This window comes from Brachyistius frenatus, unplaced genomic scaffold, assembly GCF_029030835.1.
Source record: "Brachyistius frenatus isolate BFR_SWC_R1_liver_20210118 unplaced genomic scaffold, ASM2903083v1 Contig_47, whole genome shotgun sequence".
In the NCBI taxonomy this organism is placed as follows: domain Eukaryota; kingdom Metazoa; phylum Chordata; class Actinopteri; family Embiotocidae; genus Brachyistius; species Brachyistius frenatus.
The window spans coordinates 275,001-298,299 of NW_027210646.1; the positions used below are offsets into that span (position 1 = coordinate 275,001).

General features: G+C 41.4%; 2 protein-coding genes across 3 annotated transcripts in view; one reads left to right on the top strand and one right to left on the bottom strand.

The window, feature by feature from the left end:
• trpc1 (transient receptor potential cation channel, subfamily C, member 1) overlaps positions 1–23,299 on the bottom strand; it is a 64,995-nt gene that overhangs the window by 11,772 nt on the left and 29,924 nt on the right. The window contains exons 3-10 of one of the 2 annotated variants that reach the window (XM_069703516.1): positions 19,764–19,819; positions 13,056–13,157; positions 10,831–12,965; positions 3,020–3,174; positions 2,783–2,884; positions 2,453–2,655; positions 1,502–1,633; positions 1,102–1,297 (exon numbers count right to left, since the gene is read on the bottom strand). In XM_069703516.1, coding sequence (XP_069559617.1) covers positions 1,102–1,297; positions 1,502–1,633; positions 2,453–2,655; positions 2,783–2,884; positions 3,020–3,174; positions 10,831–10,939 — 897 coding nt within the window. In that variant the 5' untranslated portion in view covers positions 10,940–12,965; positions 13,056–13,157; positions 19,764–19,819. Of the gene's footprint in view, positions 1–1,101; positions 1,298–1,501; positions 1,634–2,452; positions 2,656–2,782; positions 2,885–3,019; positions 3,175–3,941; positions 4,486–10,830; positions 12,966–13,055; positions 13,158–19,763; positions 19,820–23,299 lie in introns of those variants that run through there. The other variant, XM_069703514.1, reaches the window with a different exon arrangement.
• Positions 7,533–10,122, top strand: chst2b (carbohydrate (N-acetylglucosamine-6-O) sulfotransferase 2b). Its single transcript, XM_069703517.1, has one exon. The coding sequence runs from the start codon at positions 8,205–8,207 to the stop codon at positions 9,600–9,602; it is 1,398 nt and encodes a 465-aa protein (XP_069559618.1). The 5' UTR covers positions 7,533–8,204; the 3' UTR covers positions 9,603–10,122.

The window sequence follows — 23,299 nt, forward strand, 5'->3', positions numbered from 1 at the left end:
TTTGTTTCGGTAAGTGTGCATGATACAACTGTACAACTTAAGGTGCTCGTGTACAAAGTTATAGGAAATGCTGTGTAAATAACATATGCAAAATTAGAGGTCTTGCTGCTGTGGAATATGATGGCATTATTAAGGGTTTCAACTTAAAAGAGGCTTTTACTGTGCTAATATGTTTCACACGCAGGCCTCTGTATTAAACCCATCTGTGAGCATTGAACACACACACACACACACACACACACACACACACACACACACACACACACACACACACACACACACACACACACACACACACACACACACACACACACACAGAGCAGTGGGCAGCTGTAATGCTGGGGATCAGTAGGGATTTCTGGGTTTTGCTCAAGGGCACTTTAGCCATGGATGCTTTTCCTCACTGGTCTATTGCACCAAATTGGCGACCCCTCAGTCCCAACTCCTGCTTCTCAACCTCCAGGCCACAGCTGCCCCACATTCAGTGTGTTATATACAGTAGGTTGACTATAATTGCTGATTTAAACAGCTTCACTATAATCAAAATTTACGATATATTATACAAGTATTTATTGTTTAGAATAGAAGGGAAATTACGTATCAGTGCTCTCTTTGCAATAAAAATCCAACCAGAAACAAATTCTGTTGGTCACAGAGCACATGAGACTCGGTTAAACGTCGGTAGTTCTCTGATGTGCACCATTCAGAGAAAACCAGTCAGTGTTATTTCTCTGGCAGGAAACAGTGAGCTACTCGCTGCATGATTGATGAGTCAAACGTTTCACACACAGCCATCGCAGCTGTAAATTATCCCACGGCTTCAAACTTCAAGCTTCGATGTCGTTGCCTAAAGGAAGTACTTCAGGCTGCCATACTAATATCCCCAAAGACAAGCGCATGGTGAGCTGAGGCAGCTCTTGAGTTTGACATGAAGTATAATAAATGAGATTGATACAGGAAAAATCTGTATTTTCCCTCCATGAGTCAGTGGGTATTTATTGAATTAAATCTGACATGATTCCTTCAACCCACGTGTAGTGACTTGCCACTGATACTGCTTAAAAAAGAGAAGTAACAGTTGCAGAATATGGACTAACACACCTCTTTTTGGTTGTACTTGATGGCAAGTTTAAGTCGGCTGAGGTTCATGCGCTCCTCCATTAAGCCTCTCTTGTTGATGTGATCCTCGCTGGACGTGTGGTTGAGAATCACTTCCAGCTCTCGAGAATTTCGAGCCTGAGCCAGCAGGTCCTTGGCAAACATCTTGCACTGCTTCGCCAGATCCTCGTAGTCATTCCTGGAGTAAAGACATTAGATGCAATCAGCATGCATTAGAGATCGATATAACTCATCTGGTATGTAGAGAGGGTTTATGGTAACAATGTGTGCATGTACAGTACATATATATGTGACGTGATCGTGTCACTGATAGTCAATATGTCTGAGTCTTTAAGACATTAGATTGAACTCTCTGACATGGTTGTGCAGCAGGTGACTGTACCTGAATTCCACTTCGACGATGCTGAGCTCCCTCAGGTCTGCACTCAGCTCAAAGGCTCGAAGTATGGGATCTTCTTCAGTCAGCATGATGAGAGAGGGGCTGGCTAGGCAGCGGTAGATGTCGAGGCGAAACCTGACCCACGAGATGAGGAGGTAAAAGTGTTTTTGTTTTTTTTGTGGGGGGAGGGGGGGCAGATAGAAGTGTACATATGAGAAAATTAAGAAACATTGAGTCCTCTCGCTGTTTCATTTGGACATGCTTTGACCTCTATGTTGTTTGCCAGCCACACTGCAGACTGATTCATTTTGTGTACCGTGTGGGAGGCTACACTGCCCTGCAAAGAGAATAAAAAAAGGCCCGGTAGAGGAGCCAAATCATCTGCATGCCCAAAAAAACAAGAATCACTGCTTCCTCAAGGAAACGCTGCTGTTTACAGTTTACATGAAAAACTAAAATACTAACACTGGCTCTCTATAGCTAGACAAGCAGATTTTGGCAATAATAAAGAGAATAATGTATCCTCGGTTGGACAAAAGGAAACTATAAGCATTCATGGTACTGTAAAAAAAAAAAAAAAAAAAAAACTGTCTAAAAGTATTCCGTAAAAGTCTGTGCATACAATCTTAAATCATTTCTTTCCAGCCGTTGAAGATGACATTTTCAAGCTGATACTATCATCAAAACAAGAGGACAATGTTTTACAAGATGCTTTCCTGGACACTTCGCTTTTCAGACAAACTGATTCATAGTTGTTTTTAAGCTCCGACATACCAGAAAGCAAGGACCAAAACAATCAAAACATCATCCGGTGGATAAAAGGGATGTTAACCATGACAAGTTGCAGGAATTAAGTTTCTGGTTTTAATCACTGAGAGCTTAACGCAGCCGTTTGCTCAAAGCCAATGTCATTTATAGATTGTTTTGATCCAACATCACTGAGGTGGCCTTTACCTGGAGTGTCGTAAGCTGTCCTTCTTGTTTTTAGCATTGCAGAGCGTGCACTCGCAGCCTACGGCATGAGGCCGGGGAAGAGAGATGTCCTGTTTCAGCAGCATAGTCAGGATCTCGTAGTTGTTCCTGTGGGCCGCCAGGATGACCGGAGCCACGTCCATGGTGGTGGAGTACTCCGGGTTCTGGATCCTCTGCATCAATTTCTGAAAAAGATGGAAATATCCAGTTAAAAATCTAAAATACTGAGCAGAATTTTTTTTTTTTTAAAAAGACAAATTATGTACAGTGTTTTTATTTGAAAGATGATTTATAAGCAGTGATGACACTTACAGCAATAGAGGGCTTGGAGGATCGCCTGGGTCTGTGGTTGAGGAGGATGTCCACAGCTCCTACCACCTCTGAGTCTATGGCCACCAACAAGGCATCTGTCGCCTGCACAGAAACAAGTGCATCATTTTAGGGGACATTATAGATATTGTGTTTTAATACAAAACACAGCAATGATAGAATACAAACAGGATGTCTTGTGCGTAGCTTTTTGCCCAGAGTATTGCGTGTGTCGGTTACCTGGCAGCCATGCTCCAGGAGAAGCTGCAGGATGTCGAGATTCTCGTTCTCGATGGCGATGGTCACGGCGTCTCGGCCCAGCACGTCTACACAGTTGACGTTGAGCTCGCCGTGCCTGTTCTCCTCGAGCAGTTTCTTCACCATGTAGTAGTCACCTGAAAGACAAAACAACACAGCGTGAATGGAATCCACTTTAGCAGAAAGTCACAACTACAAAAGAAGTGAAGTATTTTGTGTTGAATGGTGCCAACACACTCTTACAGAGCAGGCGCAGCTCCAGCAGCCCTCTTAATCTCTATAACAATAACATCACCCTCAAAGGACACCGACTGAAGCTGAGCCAAGTTTAGAGAGACTTTATATGGTCATAGTGGCAGTTACCGGCTTGTACACCTAAAACAACCTGTGCCTGTACAATGTTCCCAACTTCTCAATGAAACACCCCCTCCCTAATCCGACAGGTTGAGAATACCCATGACTGTTGATGATTTTACACTTATACTGTCTGCTTATCTCCAGTTTGTTTGCATTAACTTTCCTTGCTGAAGCACTGAAAAGCCAGCAGAGCAGGGAAAGAAACTTTCACAGAAGCAGACGTTGAAGTATATCTAAACCGCCACGGGCACATTTCTACAGCAGCCAACATGTAGGCAGCAGTGAGAGGTACTCACAGGAAAAAATGTGGTATGACTGTACAGTTTGCTTGCTGCAATGATGGTGGTGAAAATCTATCAAGCTATTTAGTCATTGTGCATTTCATTTACAGTACATGTAGGCCTCCTGGATCAGATATAAAGCTTGAGGAATGCGAATCAATATGGCAAGCCAATAATACGAGCTTTTCTGTGATCACAAACACCATATTAAAAGCAAAACAATGAAAAGAATCACTTTAGGTGAAACGAGACAAATAACAGCCAACCTTTCTCGCATGCCAGCAAGAAGAGCTTCTCATCCAGTGTCGTTTCCTCTTTCACTTCTCTCACGTCTTTCAAGGCCAGAAATTTGTCCGGAGAGGAAGCGTCCGTGCCCTGGTACAGAGCTGCCATTACGACGGAGAGCGAGTACGGACAGACACTGATGTGCATCCCACTAGAAACCGGCGACCATTACACAGGAAAGCCCGTCACGTGCGATGACATTAGAGGGATCCTTTTGTTGTCCGTTGCAGCGCAGCAGACGGTTTTACAGCTTCGTCATGAGACTGAATCGATGTCGTTAAGTGTTGCTTTCACCGTCGCATCTCTGCCGCGTTTGTTTGCGCGCTCTTTGCGGCCAAATTTACCTTCCTTCCGCACTGAGTGACTTCAAACTTGGGGTCATTAGATGTCAGCAGTCCTAGATAACGACGCGGTCGGTCATTTTCCTCGATGTGTTTACATGCACTATCTTCGCACTCTCATGGCAGGTTCCTGGGGATCGTTTTGGTCCTGATGCTGCTGACGAAGCTCCTACTGCGCATGTTTCCCCCTCCACCTGCTCGCTCATGTCGCAGGCGCAAAGCCTCGGTGCTCCATGATTACATAACAGTGCAGCTTTGTATGCTGAGATACTGTTCAGACGGAACATTACTAATGCAGCAGAAATACAATGTTATACAAAGCTGCAAGATATGTAGATTATATCTACGTTTGGCACTACTCATGCACAGACCGGCTGATTATCTGCCTGTTAGCTCCATTAAATTACATGCACGTGTTTTAGCCCGCAGCTCAAGATACATGCATATGATCATGCAATGTGACAAAGGAAAACAAAATTAAAGCTATGACTTCTGGTCTGTGCAGGATTATGTGTCCGTATTAGCCGACATGGCTTGCAGTAATGTGAAAATGTCCATGTAACTGATATGTTGGGACATGCATGAGTGAGGTTTACTGCATATTGGAGAGAGAAGATGTCTGGTTATAGTCAGTACATGGCACACTGTGAGGGAACACATGGCAGATACACAGCTGTCTTCCTGGCTCTGGCACTGATACAAATGCACGAGTCCCCCACAGTCAGTTTGTACCACACAAACCACTAAAAATGTATGAATAATGACAGAGGAACAGAGAAACTGCATATATAACACTGGAGCAAAACATATCCTTCCAGCAAAGAATATTTGGTCTAATGGATGAAATAGAACGTGAATAAAATGTTAATATGAACTAAAAATCGAATTTTAGTTCTACACAGGAATTTAAATCCTACACTTGTTCATTTAGGTCATTCGGTAGCGGCAGGCAATAACGCAATGTAATCAAAATTGACAAAGGAAAACTACGTCAACTAGATTAATAATAATTCTCTGTAAAAGAGCAATGTAAAATGTCTAAAAGAACATGTAGCACTCCTGAAAAATGTGATTAAATCTTTACAATTATTTGATGGGTAGTTGCTACAACACCTTAGAAAGGCTACTATACAGTATTACATAAAGTACATGTCCTGAAAGGGAGTAAGAATTTTGTAAATGTAAAAAATGATTCATAGAAATATTCTGTGCAATATCATTTGAAGTAATTTCCGACTCTGTGCTCTCCGTGGTAAAGCACTGTTCTCTTATTTATACGAGTTATCATTAAAAAATGTAAGTGAAGTCATATTTGGCCACCAGTAATCAACATTCATTGAGGAGGTCATATGTTGTGATCATTTTAAAAATAAGTTTCTCCCCATTTGCTCAATTTTAATTATATTTGCAAGATGGGGAAAACATTTTTCTGTAGCTGCGTTCTATTATCTGACAAATACCAGTGTCTCTCGGTAATTAAACTGGACCAAACAAAGACACGAAACACCAGTACAACGCAGGTGCAGTATACAGACTGATATTTGATGCAGAACCTACACGGAGGCAGATGATCAACATTTATATAAAACTTAGGAAGACAGGAGAAGAAGACAGAAATTAAAATTGTACCTCTTTTTAAAATGTGTTGGATATCAAATTATTAATTTAGCTTACAGTTTTTCTTAAACTCAAAGGTTACATGATAATATAGCTCTAAATTGTAAGCTCAAGGTGAGCCAATATAAATTTCTGTTGAATATTGCATGCAAAAGTGCTATTTAGATTACTTGCCACTACTAACTGAGCATTTTATGGGTTATCATGTAGGGCTTAATATTGACTAATGAATGTAAACAAATAAATTGCATATATAAAGAATTAATGTGTTGGTCATGTAACAAATTCTCTCTGACGTGAATAATTTGGAGGACTGGATTCTCCAGCAGAGGGCGGTCTGCACAAAGGTTCTGCACTGTGAACATCCACACTGGATGAGTGGTACAAAATGAGCGTCTATGAGACAGAAAGATCAGCTACCAGCCAGACTTTACAGAGTATGAAGAGAAACTAACACTGCATAGACTAATAATCCAACATATATAATATCTGAGGTCTTGTCAAAAGCACCACATAGCTATAGTTTGACTCAGATGTTAAAACAACTAAGACATAACAATAATTATCAGGAATGTTGCTAATATAAGATAGATACAATAAAGTACAATAAGGTCACAATGAAATCAACACACAATATCATGAAATCACTAAATCCCACTATGGATATGACAGACCTCATGATTTCGCACTGGTGGTCAAAGGACCCCAACCCCTTTCCTTCAATGTTTTTTGTGTGTGAAGCTGTAATCCCCAGCAGGCAAGCCTCTTAGGAAAGATGATTTTCAATCTGCAGAGCATGTGGTTTCTTCTGTTCGAACACATGGCCTTACAGCTTCCCAGGACTTGCCAGTTCCTGGGGAACAGCTGTCAAACGTCACATTTCAGCTGTACAAATTGAGTGTCTGTCATTGTTGCTGGCTGCTTCCAATACAGCCAATGAAAAAAGCTCTGCAATGTCCTACAGTCCTTCTTTACTATTTATTTAGCTTTTAATATTTTACTAGAATGAGGCTCCCCAGGTAAAGAAATGTTTTCTGCAGTGTGTGTCTGGTATCCTTTTAATGAATAAGAGGGCTTCTCTATCAGGGTATGGAGCCGTTTCTTTCTTATAGATCTTGGCTACCCTCTTGAGGCTGCAGTGGGGAAAACAAATAGATTTAATTTAAAATATTGATTCTTCTCTTCAGTCATGTAAGATAAAGACAGCATGCATAATAGGGGACTAAAGATAGGGCTTGTAGTTGAATAACAACTTAAAACAGAAGGGCTTAAAGGAAGAGCAATGTTAAAAAAAATGGGTGATGAGAGAAAATGTGTCTTTCTATCTTTGGAAATAAAAGGCGCCAACAGAATCCTGCACATCACTTTCCCCTGGTGTGTCCTAAACGGAAGGGTGAAACATGGATACAAGAAGGTAAATTGTGAGGTAGACCTCCCTGAAACATAACAACAGCATCCTTTTCCTCAGTCTACCATTCTGCGATCTGTGGGAGTCACTATTGAGGTTGCACAGAGACAGACAGGCCTCCGGTCCAATGACGCAGCTCGCTGACGCGCGGCGCCGCAACGCGCGCCAATACAATCCCTCCGAAGGCGGGTCTTTCCTCTTGTATTCTGATTGAATCGGTCCAGTTTGTATTAGTTGGACGAGCCGAGGAGCAGGACAAGGAAATGTTGTAACGCTGTAACTGTGGATACAGGCAATTCACTACTCCATTGTGGCAGATGCGGAATGATTCGAAGTCCGGCCCGCCGCGGAAAGTCGTGACCGCTTTACCGTCTGCGATGCCTGGATCTTACCGGGCTGCGTTTGCAAGGATGCCTCAGATGATAACTGCGCAGGGATGCTTCCGCTGAACATGGACAAACAGGGCGTCTGTTACAATGATGAAGGCTTCTTCCTTTTTGTTATGAACACGGGCCACCCACAGAATCACTGCAACGCTCGCTATGGACAACTTTAACGTTCCTCGCATCCACCGTTCCCAGGAAGATCATTGCGCAATGCAGTGAAAACGGTTTATCGTGTTTGGTTTTCGAGCCGGTGGTGAATATATTACCTAATCAGCTGGAATTCAACTGGGTATAAATTCCCAGTGCAGCCTATATACACACACACACACACACACACACACACACACACACACACACACACACACACACACACACACACACACACACACACACACACACACACACACACACACACACACTACAGAGCGTGTTGGTGCATTGTCAATGTAAGGACCTTTGTCCAATGGTGAAAGCCACTCTCTGAGGGTACAGATGAGAGGAAAACAATATCATCAACCACTGAAGTTGACAGCGCCTTGGGAGAAGGATGCTGGCTTTGGAAGAAAGCTTAAAACCTACAGGAATCATACCAAGATAATAGCACAGCCTGGGATCGTGATGAAAGTGCTTCGCAGGAAGAGGATTGTGTTATTTATGGCCTATTTCTTACTGCTGGTCCTTACTATGCTTAACTTGGCTAATTATAAATGGACTAAAGAGCCACAGCAGTGTAATCACCAGATGAGGAGCACCACTTATCAGAGCAGATCTGATATTCGCTTCCTCTACAGGCCCTCTCTGGCTAAAAAGAGACAGCTTATCTATGTCCTGACCACCTGGAGGTCAGGCTCTTCCTTTTTTGGGGAGCTTTTTAACCAAAATCCTGAAGTGTTCTTCTTGTACGAGCCAATGTGGCACATCTGGCAGAAACTGTACCCTGGTGATGCGGTGTCTTTACAAGGGGCAGCCAGGGACATGCTCAGCTCCTTGTACCGCTGTGATCTGTCTGTTTTTCAACTTTACAACAGCCCTGGGGGCAAGAATTTTACCTCCCTAGGACTATTTGGGGCCACCCTCAATAAAGTGGTGTGCTCCTATCCCCTCTGCTCAGCCTACAGGAAAGAGGTGGTGGGGATGGTGGATGATAAGGTGTGTAAAAAGTGCCCCCCTCAAAGCCTTAGACTGTTGGAGGAGGAGTGCCTCAAATATAACACCATAGTCATTAAAGGGGTACGCATTTTGGATGTAAATGTGTTGGCCCCTCTGATGGAGGATCCATCTTTGGATTTGAAGGTGATCCACTTGGTGAGAGACCCGCGGGCAGTGGCCAACTCCAGGATCAAATCCAGACACGGCCTGATAAGGGAGAACTTGCAGGTGGTCCGCAGCAGGGACCCTAAACTTCGCCGGATACCTTTTGTGGATCCTGGTCACAAAGCCAACAAGAAGGACGGCTCAGATTACCACTCCATCGGAGCCATGGAGGTGATCTGTGACCGCACCTCCAGGACTTTGAGGACTGCCTTAAACCCACCCAGCTGGCTGAAGGGGAAGTACATGGCCGTGCGGTACGAGGACCTGGTCGAAAACCCCGTTAAGACCCTGAGGAACATCTACCGCTTTGCCAACCTCACCACCAACCACGAGATCGAGTCGTTTGCGTTGAACATGACCAGCGGCTCCAGCTCCTCCTCAAAGCCATTCATTGTCTCCTCCAGGAATGCCACACAAGCTGCTAGTGCATGGAGAACAGTGCTCAGCATTCAACAGATCAAACAAGTGGAAGACTACTGCCACCACACCATGTCTGTTTTAGGGTACGAAAGAGTCAGAACAGCCGGGGAGGCCAAGGACTTGAGCAAATCACTACTGACACACTCCAAACTGTGAAAACATCGTCACCACCAAAGACCTTTTAATTTAATGTTAATTTTTGCATCGAGTGCCGTTTCTTCTTATTGTGGGATTAAAGCTTTACTTTCAATCAGTGTTCAAGGAACTCCACTGGCCACATTTGGAATGTATCTTGTTTCCCTCAGTTGAGCTGCAGTTGTATTTGAAGGGACCGCTTCTTTTATACTGGAAAACTGGATGTGTTTGACAATACAAGGCCTACGAACGATGACTTGAATAGTGAAGCTGCAACTATGAAGAAAAAAACAACAACAACTGTAAAATTCATGTATCTTGTTATGATGACACTTCAAAGTGGATGTTTTGGGGTTATTTTTGAATGTTACAAAAAAATATGTTTTTCAGTCTCCATACTGTCTGTAAAAGTGAAAATAGTGGATGAAAGGAAAAAAAACAACAAAGAACAAAAATTAAAAAAAAGAACCTCATTGCTAATGTTTATTTTTAAGATCTGGTTGAAGTCAGAGACAATCAATAAATTGGTTTGTTGATGTGCCATAGGTAGAGGTGTCATCAGAACAGCAGCAGTGCTATTTCTAGATTATAAAAAAGGGATGTTTTTGGAGGATGTCATGCACTGTGGACAATGTCAGAACTCCAGAGCTGGAAAAGTCTCTCTCAGTGTCAGTGTGAGCAGTCTGTGCTACCATTTCAAATGTTTACAATTGCTTGCTCTTATAAAAAACACATGATCTGGGAATATTGCTTTGAGTAAAAGTTCACAGTTAACGAGACAGCGAATGCATCTGTTGCTGAACAACACACACTGCTGTACATCTTAAAACCAGGATCAAAACTAGAGCAGTGGTTCTCAAAGTTTGGTGCAAAAGGCAAAATTCATCAAAAAAAACAAAAACAAATTCAAAACACCATGAGCCATTGGATATAATCAATACTGTAATAATAAAAAAAAACAGCTTAATGCTATTAATATTTATTTAACTACATCCAGGACTTGTTATAAGATTTGTCTTTATAAGCTGCTTCAAAATGCACCTTAGTTTAGCTCATATGTACCAATGTGCCTTCACTCACCATTTGAGAACCATTGTGCTGGAATGATGTCATACATTTGTTGGTCTTTGCTACATAATTTAAAGGTACCCTGTGAAGTCTTCTGGTAAACAAAGTTTCTGTTTGCTACTACTCAGCGAAATCCAGTGTGCGCGTCATACAAACGTTTCCCTAAAAGTTTTAAACTTGCCTTGTGTACTTCCCGGCAGTTTTCTTCTACTCCGTCTTTGTTGGCACACTGGTGTGAGCGCCACCCCTTGAATCAGCATTGGCAGAAATGTGTGGCACGTCATCTGCATGCACCTGCATGCTCGGTCCTTGTAAACAAAAATAAACAAAATAGCGTTACTTGTTGTTAAAAACTCCACAGGGTATCTTTAAGTATACGTCTTAAAAATGGTATTCGTAATAGTTTCAACTTCAAATTTGTGACAATACAACCTTAAAGAAAGTCTCAGAGTAATGTGTGAAAATGGGGCAAACATTGATATTACATGACTTGAATACAAAGATTAAGAATACAGAAGTTAAAGAGGCACTTTATAAAAAACACAGTAAAAGTAGTTTTCTGTGTTGCCAATCAAGATGGTTTGCTGAGGTTAGCACATTTAATCTCACGGCGGTAAACAGCATTGAGTTTGTGATGCTTAAAGTGCCGAAAATCCCCACATTTAAAGAGCTCGACAGGCAGCGAGTCTCTCAACAATCACAAGGTTACACAGAGAAGTTGTGTAACCTTGTTGTGAGCAGTTTTTTTTTACTCCTGCACAGATAATTCTGCTGTAGCTGGTGGGCGTACTTCAGTGAGTAAATCACAAAGAAGACATTCAAAAATAAGTTTAGTGATTTATTGACTGTGAGGAAAGAGATATTGTTGTCGAGATTATAAAATGTCACTGGTAATGTTTTGATTTGTTGAGCATCACAGATCAATGTCAGGGTGATTTACTGCACTCATAATAGCCACAAATGTCAGCCTTAAAAATGACTGACACTACACAATCCAAAATATAAGTTAAGTTAATACATTTTTGGGGAGGAGCTGTTCATTTATGGATAAAACTAAAGGTTGAACATCTCCATCTGAGGTTGCATGTGATAAGGCTGTTGCTAAGTCTCTTTTGCTCCAAACAAAACATCAAACAACAATGGAGAACACATTATGTTTCTTGATGAAGCTGAGAACTGAAATAAGAAAAGCATTCAATCGATGCACCCATGCATTCATAACATAGAATGGAAATTCCTCACTTCAAGGACAATGGCTATATTAATACAAAGCAAACCGTCTGTATGTTCACAAAGCCGAACCTTCATAGATTGTGTTTGTGCAGTACACAACAGCCTCCAGGGAAAAGAGGCCGTGAGATTTATAATGATGCACTCAGAAAGTCAGAGGAAGCCTCCCATGCTAATAGTCTCTCTCTCTCCAAATGCTGTAAATATACTTAAGCATTTGGACATTTTCTGTCGTGGTGCAGAATGATAAGTGAGACGGTGAGGGGATGATGAGGGGGGGGGTAATCAATTCAGAGGAATACATTTAAATCAGTTAAAAGGATTGTAGCCAAAAACAGTGCAATAAAAGCTTAATAAAGGGATGGAGAAGAGCAAAGCAAAGTTGGCACAAAAAAAAAAAACCCCGTTTCAGCTGATTAAGGGAAACGCTGTACCTTTCGATCGCAGTATATGTTGATGAGTAGTTCTCCCTCCAGCTTGAAACCCAAGGCGTTATGTAACCAAGTAGCATGAAGCCGCTCTGCTCATAATTGATATATGACTTACCTAACTGCATTTTTTTTTACCAGAACTGCTGCATTGTTATTTTGGGTGTCGTACACATAGGTCAAATTCTACTTCCGGTCGCTTGTGTCAGAAATTAAGTACTTTCTGTTGCAGCTGTTAAATTTCTTGAAACGGGAGCAAACGCAACCGAGAAAAACATCAGCAAAAGAAAACAGAAAGAGCAATGGCCTTTGTAATTGTTTCTTCTCCCTGTGTGAGTGCGTCTTTGCATGCATGTCAGCACATGGGGCGGTGGGGTGCGTGACCTTTGGGGAGCCACAGTGACTCTGATTCCCGGTTGGCTGATCTCAGATGCCCCGATCAGTGACCCCATTCACCGCGGGAGGCAGGGCCTTAGCGTCCGGGCGGCGAGGGCTGATAAGACTGGGTCAGAGGTGACTCCTGGAGCTTTGGGCCTCCCTGACGTGAGCTGGAGCAGTGCCAAGACCCAGGTCTTCCTCCAGCAGGTCCCCCTGCGGCTCGGATCCACAAATCAAAGGTGGTGGCATCTGGTTCAGCCTCACACAACTGTTCTTCATCCTAAATGCCAAGCAGCAAATCATAATTGATGAGTTTCCTTCTGTTCTCTGAAGCCATTTACAGCATGAAGTAACACAAAGGAAGTCTTACCTCCTGCACGTGGGGGCTACTGGAGACTCTGGCAAATGCACCACACCACTTTAGCAGTCAGTCAGAGGGGGACAACAATGTGTCAGCAGTGTCTTTAGATACCTGTTACCTTGTTAAGGCATGGTGGCAAAGGTGTGTAAGTGTTAATGACAGCAAACCGGAGACAGGAAAGTGGTTTGTTTTGGCCCTCATATTTTTAACTATTTGCACAACCAAAACACATCTCAGATTTGTTTTGTGAGATTAAGTGGAAAAATTAACAATTGTAGTGCTTTACTGATGTATTTCATGAAGGTTCAAAGGATCAAGGTGTAACATCTTAGCTTTGATTCCTAAAGTTTGTCAATTGTGGGTGGAGGTTGTTGTATGTTTTAGCTGCTGATATTGGAGGACAAACCAGTTCAAATTACAGTACAGTAAGTCATATACAGAGCTGTAAAGGGATGAACTGCACACTACAATAGATTTAGGTGACACATCAGATATGTGAAAAATCACCCTGTCATTGTAATACACGACATAATATTCATCAGTCAACTGGGATGTTGCTTATGCTTTGTTTTTTACAAAAAAAACAACAAAACAATGACACGGCATTTTTTTTCAGATCTCACCGTACTGATTTCACAAATTGTAATGTTAAAATAATAAACATCTATTGAGCTATATTAAGTATATCATTTCCCTAATGAGGTCATTGTCAGCGAATGTCATTCAGGGCCAGTTGCTTTCCACTCTCAAGATTACATACTGCAGAGAGGTGGATATTACTCATTCAAGGTTTAGGTACTTGCGCTATTTCTGCTCCAGATTCCTAAGCTGTCTGCATATTTAATATATATGTACTGGCTCTTGTCTGAAGAGTAGATGTGTTAAGTAACAAAAGCTCCAAAGCAAGGAAAGAAGGACTTTCCAGGAGGGAATGCTGTAGAGGAGCCGACTGGCAGAGGGTTAGATGGAGATAAAAATAATGTACTCAGGCATCAAATGGGTCATTATCGTATTTCAGGCAATTAGGTCAGTCTAGCACTTGATTGAAACCCGAGGCAAGGTCAGAAACGGATATTAAATGTGTTGAAGTGTTGATATAAAATGGGCATATTTCGGATTAATGTTGAGGGAAGGAGTGGAAGATGCCTCGTTTTCGGTCCTCTGGAAATGTTGCGGGCTAAAATCAACAAACAGCTGTGATAAAAGACGGCTACTTGATATCAACAATGACATATTATACTCCCTCAAACATTTTCAGGTCAGATTTCACACAGTTTGGTAACAGCCCACTAAAGTCCCTTAAATATGACAGCACACTCACTGGCTTTTAGCTGTAAAAAAAACAAAACAGTTCTAATTAAAGCCTTTTTTCAAGAGTTCATCCTCCACTCTAGTTGTGCCTTGGAAAAAAGACAAAACCGCACTTCACCAGGGTCATCATTTCGAAACAAAAGCCACCTTTTGTACCTCACAGCTTATAATGAATAATGTGGGACTTAGAGAGGGCACATAAGTACACAATCCTCTGGCATAAGCAGCACAAAAAAACAAGGGGTGAGAGGAAAATGATCTAACATGTAATTTGGCACTGGCGCTTACATTCAGCTTCTGTTATCAGTAATATGCAAGAGGTTGGAATTATGGGCACCATTCTGCCAGCAAACAGGATTTATTTATAAATGTCTTAAATGGAAAACAGAAAGAGAAGAGGAGGGGGGAGGGGGGGGTAAGGAGGTGAAAAAGAGGAGAATAATGATATCCTTTTTGCGACGCGCAAGAATGAGTTGTCCTCTTGTTGGCACGTTGTCCTTCTGTTCCAAGCTGGCATAATACTAGACAGCGATGGTAATTATAACTGCTAGAGCCTCTCCCTGCTCCACAATGGTGTCAGGTTACGGTGTGTGTGTGTGTGTGTGTGTGTGTGTGTGTGTGTGTGTGTGTGTGTGTGTGTGTGTGTGTGTGTGTGTGTGTGTGTGTGGGAAAAGGTGCTGAATAGTTGTGTGTGGGGGGTAGAAGCCTGCTGCTTCAGCCACCATCGCAGCAAGCATCATTCCCTCCCTGCACGTCCCACACATCACCTTTTCCTGACCTTTCAGCAGTGATGGAAAGCAGCAGAGCACATTTACTCAACTACTATACTTCAGTGCAGTTTTGATGTATTTGTACTTTATTCGAGTACTATTTTATGCTCCTATATATATATATATATATCTAGAGAGAGAAAAGCTGTAATGAAATACAACAAAACAAATAACACACACCTAAAAGAACAAAATAACGAAAAACAAAAATGGCGGACTGTCCCCGATAATAACATATATTACATATTACATTACATTTCATTTAGCTGACGCTTTTATCCAAAGCGACTGACAGTAAGTGCATTTAAACCATGAGGGTACAAAACCCAGAACAACAAGAATCAAGAAAATACAATTTCTCCAAGAAAGCCAAACTACAAAGTTCTATCAGTAAGTGCCATTTTAAGCACTACTAAAGTTCTACTGTTCAAGGTAAAGTCGGAAGAGGTGTGTTTTTAGTTTGCGGCGGAAGATGTACAGAGTTTCCGCTGTCCTGATGTCGGTGGGGAGCTCATTCCACCATTTAGGAGCCAGGACAGCAAACGGTCGTGATTTTGCAGAGTGTTTAGCTCGCAGTGAGAGAGCAACAAGCCGATTGGTAGAAGCAGAGCGGAGGGAGAGGGCTAAAATAAAAATACATTGAATGGAGGAAAGATAGATTTATACAGACATTTCAAAATAGGCTCCAGTTTCCAGCACACGAGGAAACACCTGAAACAGTTTGTTTTGGAGACTTTTTTAATCATAAAAACTATCTTGTTTAAAAATTTTGTGAAACACAATTTAATTTTCTGATGATTTCCAATCTGAGAATATAAGTACTGTAAACATGATCCAAATTGAAGGGGTATTTTTTGGGAAAATATTCCTTTCTTGCAGATGAGTTACAAGGTTTTCAATACTGCTCTAATATCTGTCTAACAGAACCTTAAAGACAGACACAAAACAGACAGAACAGAGTTCTTGGAAATGTAAAACAATATTATGATGGTTTTTGGTACTTAAAACCGCAAAAATATCTTCTTATAGATATCAAGGCAGCAAATAAAACATCAAAAGTGTAGAATATGGGACCTTAAAACATTGACTTCTTTTATGCATATTGCTGGCTGTACAAAAAATATTTTACTTCTACAATATACTTGAAAAACAATGGACCACTGTTGACATCTGTAGTTGGTTATTTAAAAGATTTTGGTTTTAAAAGCAAAAAATGTCATCATCTTACGAATAATATGTTAACTAAACTACAGAAAATAAAGCTGCAGTAAAAATAGCTTTACTCACGAGCTACAACAAAAAAAATGTAGCTTGTCGGTCAGTGCATCAGTTATAACAACCTAACAATATAATACATATCCAACACTCTGAAAGGAATCATACTGCATATGAATACTTATACACGTTTCATACACAATGCAAATTGTCAGCAGCAGATATTTAGAGTTGGCACCACTGCCTTCTAACTGTTACCTTTTGCATAGTATTTTTTTATGGTTTCCAATTGTGGCACATTATATAATACTATAAATATAGGTAGCACCCTGAGACTTGAACCACTTGTTATACAGCCACGTCATCTCTTAAACACGGGTGACCTCTGGGATGCCAGAGGCATTTTGTTCAAAACAAAAACCTCGACCGCCAGCCACAACACCAGAGTATGCAAACCGCTTCAGCAAAAAGATCAAACAGGCTTTGATGTCTGTCAAAATGAGTGCTTAAGACTAAAACATTTTTATTCTAATGAGCCCTACAGCCGGGCTGCCAGGGAAACAGTTAAGGGCGCAGCACTATGCCTTTAGAATGAGACACCTGCAAGCCAAGTTGAAGCTAAATTAGGTGGCAGCAGGATTCAGGCAGAGGCTACCGTCACCTGGTCCACTTCAAAGCATCTCGTAATGCTTTTTTTCCCCCTCATCAAAAGGAAACACTGGTCGGAACTGCGCCTTTCACCCTGTTCACAGCTTCTTTCATCCCCTTTCGCTCGCTCTGTCTCACATTAATGTGAATTTACACATTCAATACCCACTATGCACACATATTCTGTCAAATGAGCAAATTAACCCGCCATGTAGGCTGTCAACGATAGCCACAGGATATGGGTACAGTCTGTGTAGTTGCTATGGATACGCAGATTTCAATGTTGATGGGATGGGCACATGAGTATCATAAGTTGGATGTTCGCAGTGTGCGTGCTGGTATGTATTGGCTGAAGAGAAAACTGCTTTTGACATGGTGAATTCATCTTACAGGACAGACTGGTTTCACTGTTTTTCTTTTTAAATCCCATCAACACAATTGTTTGATGTATTTAATTCTACCTCAAATAACCTCGCTACTAACATCAAATACTGGCAGAAAAACATCTTCATCCGACTTGAGCATGTAAATAGGAGTGTGGTACCTCTAAAAAATAGAATAAAGAAATAAAAAGTAACGCCTGAATCAATCAAAGAGGCTGCAAGACTAACAACAAACGGTTTCATGGAAAATAAAGGCACTAAGAAGCAGTGTGTAGAATCAGTTGCTAATCATTTCTCAGTGTATTCAACCACATATCACGTGGTTATCAGCCTGAAATCAAATGGATTTGATTAGAAGCTTTATCACTAGTCCTGACAGAACAATCCAGTGTGTGATCCTCTGTATTTCTGTTAAAAATAATCCACAAAAAATGGGGGGGGGGATAAAGGGTCAATAATTATAAAACCTTTTGCAATGATTTTGCAAGATGCACTGAAAAGTGTTCAGTTCTGCTGTGAAGCACAATGCTTGGCAAAGTTTGCCCCTCTAGCACCAACCATCCTGTGAAAAATGGTAGTGGCAGCAATATCGTGTTGTGAGGAGACTTTTCAGCAGCAGGGACAGAAAGACTTGTGAGGACAGAAGGAAACAGTGAAGAGGCACATTTTGAAGAATTTCTGAAAATAACCTTTTGAATATCCAAGAATTACTTGTTGTGCAAGTAGTTTATAGATTCAAAATGTTCTTGATAGTTTAAAATGCCATACCACGAACAATGTGAATAATCCTCTAACTCGGTGGTGGGAGAAGGGGCACAAGATTACAGACATAAGGTAAATTTCGATATTTGGTTTATACTATCGAAATGAATTCAATTTCATTCATTTTGTCAAATTGCAACACAACAATGTGCAAAAACAGGTTGACTGCTTGACAGAGGCCTCCACTGCTAAACCTGCAGTGGGAGTGATTTTCCATTCATCAGTGAATAATGGTTTACCAACAATGCCCAATCACATCTTGTTCCTGTTATCCACTTTAAATGCGATTAAAAAAGTAAAGTCAATTAAAACACTCAAGCATTACATGAATACGCTGAATGAATTTACAATCACGCCCGCATCTCATTGTTTTGCAGAAGATAAGAGTCCATAAAGACAAATGATGTGCTCCTTGCCGAGCGGCGGGCCACGTCACGAGGCCATTAAGTGATATAATTAGATTAATTTAAACATAATGCAGCCCTTGTGAAATTCCACTGCAGAGGTCACAACTGTTTTCTTGCCTGGCAGTAAGACAGTAAATAGAAAAAGTTCCCAATTTTTCACGTCTTTCTTAACATGTGAGGTAAAAAAGTCAGGTGGACTTCGAAGAGAATTTCATACTTGCAATACTAATTCTGAATAGGCTGTCTAACTCAGATTATGAAAGCCTAAAATTAACTGCAGAGAAATATTTGAATGTATATTTGCACAGAAAAAGGACAGTGGATTTTGTTGCCATCACTTGTATTACAAGTGCGTTAAGAAGGGATCTTTTAAATGGGTAATAAGCCTATTTTGCACATTTGTGGCCCCATAGAAAGATGCGCAAAGTTTGAAAAATTGCCATTTGAGCCAATGTTGGTTGGGCCTGAAGAATACACATTTAAAAATGAATAATATCTGAGAGTTGGAAAGAAGTGAGCTGACCAGACCTCTGTAGCTCACTTCTCATCTATGCTTGATTGGCTTCCTCTAACAGAAAATTTGGAATCCCCACTCCAACTTGTTAGTGTGGAATTATACATGATTAACGTAAGCACCAGATTTTGACAAGAAATAAGAGCGCTTAATATAAAAGGTGATATCTCTGGTTCTGCTGCATCAATTTTCATTTAAAAAAAAAAAAAATGTTCTGCCATTTATAAGAATGCTAAATTGGGTTTTAATTATCAGTATGTACAGGAGGAGTGATCACAGCAACAACATCTGTTTCTGTCTTCTTATGGGAACATAACCATCGTTTTAAGACGGACTCAAAAAATTGTGGACCTTTTCTTTAAAGTGAATACGTAAATGCATCCTAAAGCACATTTCATATCAGGAAAAATAAAATGAGAACAAGTGTGGATGTTGTTCTGGTACGACTGCACAAATGAGGACTGTTCACACACTGTATAGTGTATATAGTATCGTGTATGAGTGCTTGCAGGCCACGCACTTGTAGCGGATCATTACCTTCCTATTTGTTCTGCTGTCCTGGTACATAAGGGGCCTTCTTGGTCGTGCCTGAAACACTATTTTCTTTTGTACTCACGTATAATATTACTCCACTGACCAGTGCATTAACTATCGTGAGTACAAGCAGATGTGAGAGTGCTTTGAAGAGGAAAGCAGTGAAAGGATACTTGTAGTCCAGACGGTGCCACAGGCCCTGTGTTGTGTCTGGCCTCCCTGTAGCAACCTGTAGACCACAAGAGAACCAATGTTACTCATCGACAAACAAAGACCGTCTGAGGTGGCTGTATAAGCTGCCTGATGGAAATGCTGAAAACCTGCACCCCGGGAAGGTCAGCGGGGCCATATCCAATGACCTTCCGCCTGTACTAGTGGGACCTCCAGCCTTGGGCTTATGTCGGAAAATCCTGCTCTCAAAAACTGCAGAATCCCCAGAGATACGTTCCCTCTACAGTAAAAAACAAAACAAAAAAACACACGCCCCCAGCTGTCCTCGTGTGGACTCGCACTGTGGACAAGGTTGCATCTATCCGTTTTCATGAGAAAGAGCCCTGGAGCACGGCCTCATCCCTCCACTGGGAATCTCCTCCAAGCCTTGCCGGCCTCGCTGTCTGTTCGGCTTCTCAATACCAGGGAGATGCCCAGACCTCGTCCCATTCAGAGAACGCAGATAAGAGCCAGGTCAAGTGAGAGGATGAAAGAGAGGCGATGGAGAGCTGCTGGGAAACAGAGACTGTGGATAGGGAGGGGTGTGGGAGCGCCTGCTCAACAAAAAGGCACGCTCAGGGGCCCCGTGTGCCGGCAAGGATGTGGAACAGATCGTCATTTAGCAGGAAGCAACAAAAAAAAAAGTGTATTTCCTCCTCTTGAACTCTTTGATGTCACGTGGTCTTAAAATAAACAACAAGACAAGTTCAAAAGGTAGAAGCATATTAAGTGTCAGTGGGAGAGGATGGCAGGATATACTGTAAATCCTTGTCAAGTATAGTATGTGTAAAAATGATACATACTGGGAAATCCCTGTCATGTACAGTTTGTACCAACCAACAGTATGTCAACACTTACAGACGCACAGCCTCACAGGAATTTGAGGTAGAACATGACATTTTATTGTCTCTGAATGTGATAGCTGCGCTCTCATTTGTTCAGTGGAGTTTATAGCGTCCACTACAATATACCGCTTATGAATGTAGAATTGCTATGGATACAAAAGTGTGACTGAGTTGCAGTATTGTGACTAAATGAATAATAGAGGCTGTGAAGGCACCGCCTGCTTAAGCCATCTTAGACAAACGATGTCAGCTATGAAGATATTACTAGAAAATGGTATTACTGATTATGGCATCGTTTTAAGTCCGACTGAGTTGTTTTGTGTGACATCTCCATTTTTCAGGTGGCATAATCTTTTCCATTGAATACTTTTAAAAAAAAATTCTTCTGATTGAGCTAGCTGGTTAGCATGCTAACTTCATTAGTGAAGTGCAACACAATACACGTGTATTCATATGACATGAAGACGATTATTTTTTCACACGGAACTTCGTCAATAAGTTAAGTTCATTTTTAAAAGGTTTGATCTTAAAAATCTTATATGTTGTACCTTTATTGTTCGGGACCTTTTATAAAACCCAAACCGAATACTACAGAACTGATTGCGATGACTATTAGTACATCAGTATCCAGCAGCATGAATGCTCAAAGTTTTAAATGGAGATGATCAGGAATACCTGTACAACAATTATGCAATGGAGGCAGATAAGCAGTGACAGTAAAACTGCCCTGTTAGGTATCAGGTTGTTTTTTTTGGTAAGACTTAGGTGAAAGCAAAACAGACTGATGTTTAGTTGTCTATTATACACAAAAATGCTTTATAAAGTCCTTTTTCTAAGCTGATTTTGAAATGTGTCATAATTCTACTTATTTACATTTTGAGCAGGAAGTTCGACAGATACTTTTTAGATTTTCAAACAGAGATGAAGTCGACATCATATTTTGCATGAACTCCACGAGGCGGAAGCTGATGAAACACTTCTATTAAAAAGGACGGATTTTCATCTGCCTCCACCCCCAGTCCGTAGTGGATGAAAGAAGTACAGTCAGTAAAGCGACGGAGACAATTCCCGATGTGAAGCTTTATCTGTTTGAAGAGTCAGCCTGGCGCTCCATGCGACTTAGAAAAGAAGGTGAAAGTCAGTGTATAACAAGGCGGCTCGCTTTGAACATGACCTTTCAAACATTTTCATCAAAATCAGCCTCGCCTGCCACATCACACCAAGAAAATGTCAGCCGGGGAAACCTTTGATAAATGACAAACAGCGCCGCAATTATGCTTGTTATTCTGCATGGCTGCCGTTATTATCCTGTCAAGGTGTGGACCCCACTTTGCTGCAACAGGGCCGGGAGGAGAGGCCGACCGGCTGCTTGCTCGCTCTGAATTAAAATAAAGTGACTCAGCAGCGGGCAGTTACAGCCTGGTGAGCCGCTTCATCTGGAAACGAGGGTCTTATCTCGGTGTGTGCTTGCGTTCGCTGCGTCTGGACACGTGCTGAACCCCATCACTGCAACACTAATGCAGGATCTTTGACTCTACCCCTCTGTAGCGTTTTCTAAAGTCACGTGATTACTTTTTTTTTTTTTTTTGAACATGTTTATATGTCATCCAAAATCATTTACAGCTTTACAGTACCATCAGACTATACAATATCTCATAGAGCATGAAGGTAGGCTGGGGGTAAAATAGATGGCTGCCGTTGCTCGTTCCTACAGGTCAGCAGATAACTCTAATAGGCTATAGCATTACCGCATAGGACACTTTCAGACAGCCTACTGCTCGCATTGTTTGCGTGTCTACGTGCTGGGGTGTCTTTTTGAATGTGCTGATACGAAAGCCTTTTACTGAATGCAATAACAAAACCGATGAGATTCTCATCAGAGCATTAGTGCGCTGCAACTACTTAAGGTTGTGCAAATTTTTGTCTTGGCTGCTTTCCCTCCGCCATCCATCTCGCTGTTTGTCCTGACTGTGCTTCAATTTCTCTCTCTCACATCGTTGCTCTTCTCAGATTTCAGTTGAGTGTCTGTTTTTGTATACAGTACAGTGGAGGCTATTTTGTGCTGTGCTTTTTGCGTAATACATCGTGTGGTGTGGAAGTCTCTTCTAGAAAATATTCTGGACATGACTGTACTTGTTGGTTTGTTTGATTTTCATCGTAATTGTGGCATATCGCAACGGATCATTAAATATTATCTTTGTTTTTTTATGCAACGGATCACTAAATATTATCTTTGTTTTTTTTATGCCTCTTCTTCTATTCACTTCACTCAGCATCTGTTTTGTCTTCTCATTTATAAATACAGCTTCTCATTACACCAGCCTCTATCTTAACCTCATCTATCTGACCTTTTTTTTAAGCCTTATATTTTTCATGTCGCTATTTGATGTCTCTTTTTTTCCAATCCTTTTTACAGCCGTCTTCCTACACCACCTCTCTTTGTTAATTTGTCTCCCTTTTTATCTTCTCAAAATCCATTTCACTCTCTCAGATCACTCCTCCTGTCTTTGTCACCTCCCACCTCCTCTTAATTCTGTCTCTTCTCTCCCACCACCATCTCCCAGCTTCTTTCTTTATTCTCTACCCACCACATGGATCTATTCTTCATGTTAGCAGCACAGTAAATGAGGCTTGGAGCCTGAAATTGTGCTGAA

Bases quoted from the DNA above. Each gene is read 5' to 3' on its own strand.
- chst2b (XM_069703517.1), top strand. From the start codon at position 8,205: ATGAGAGGAAAACAATATCATCAACCACTGAAGTTGACAGCGCCTTGG.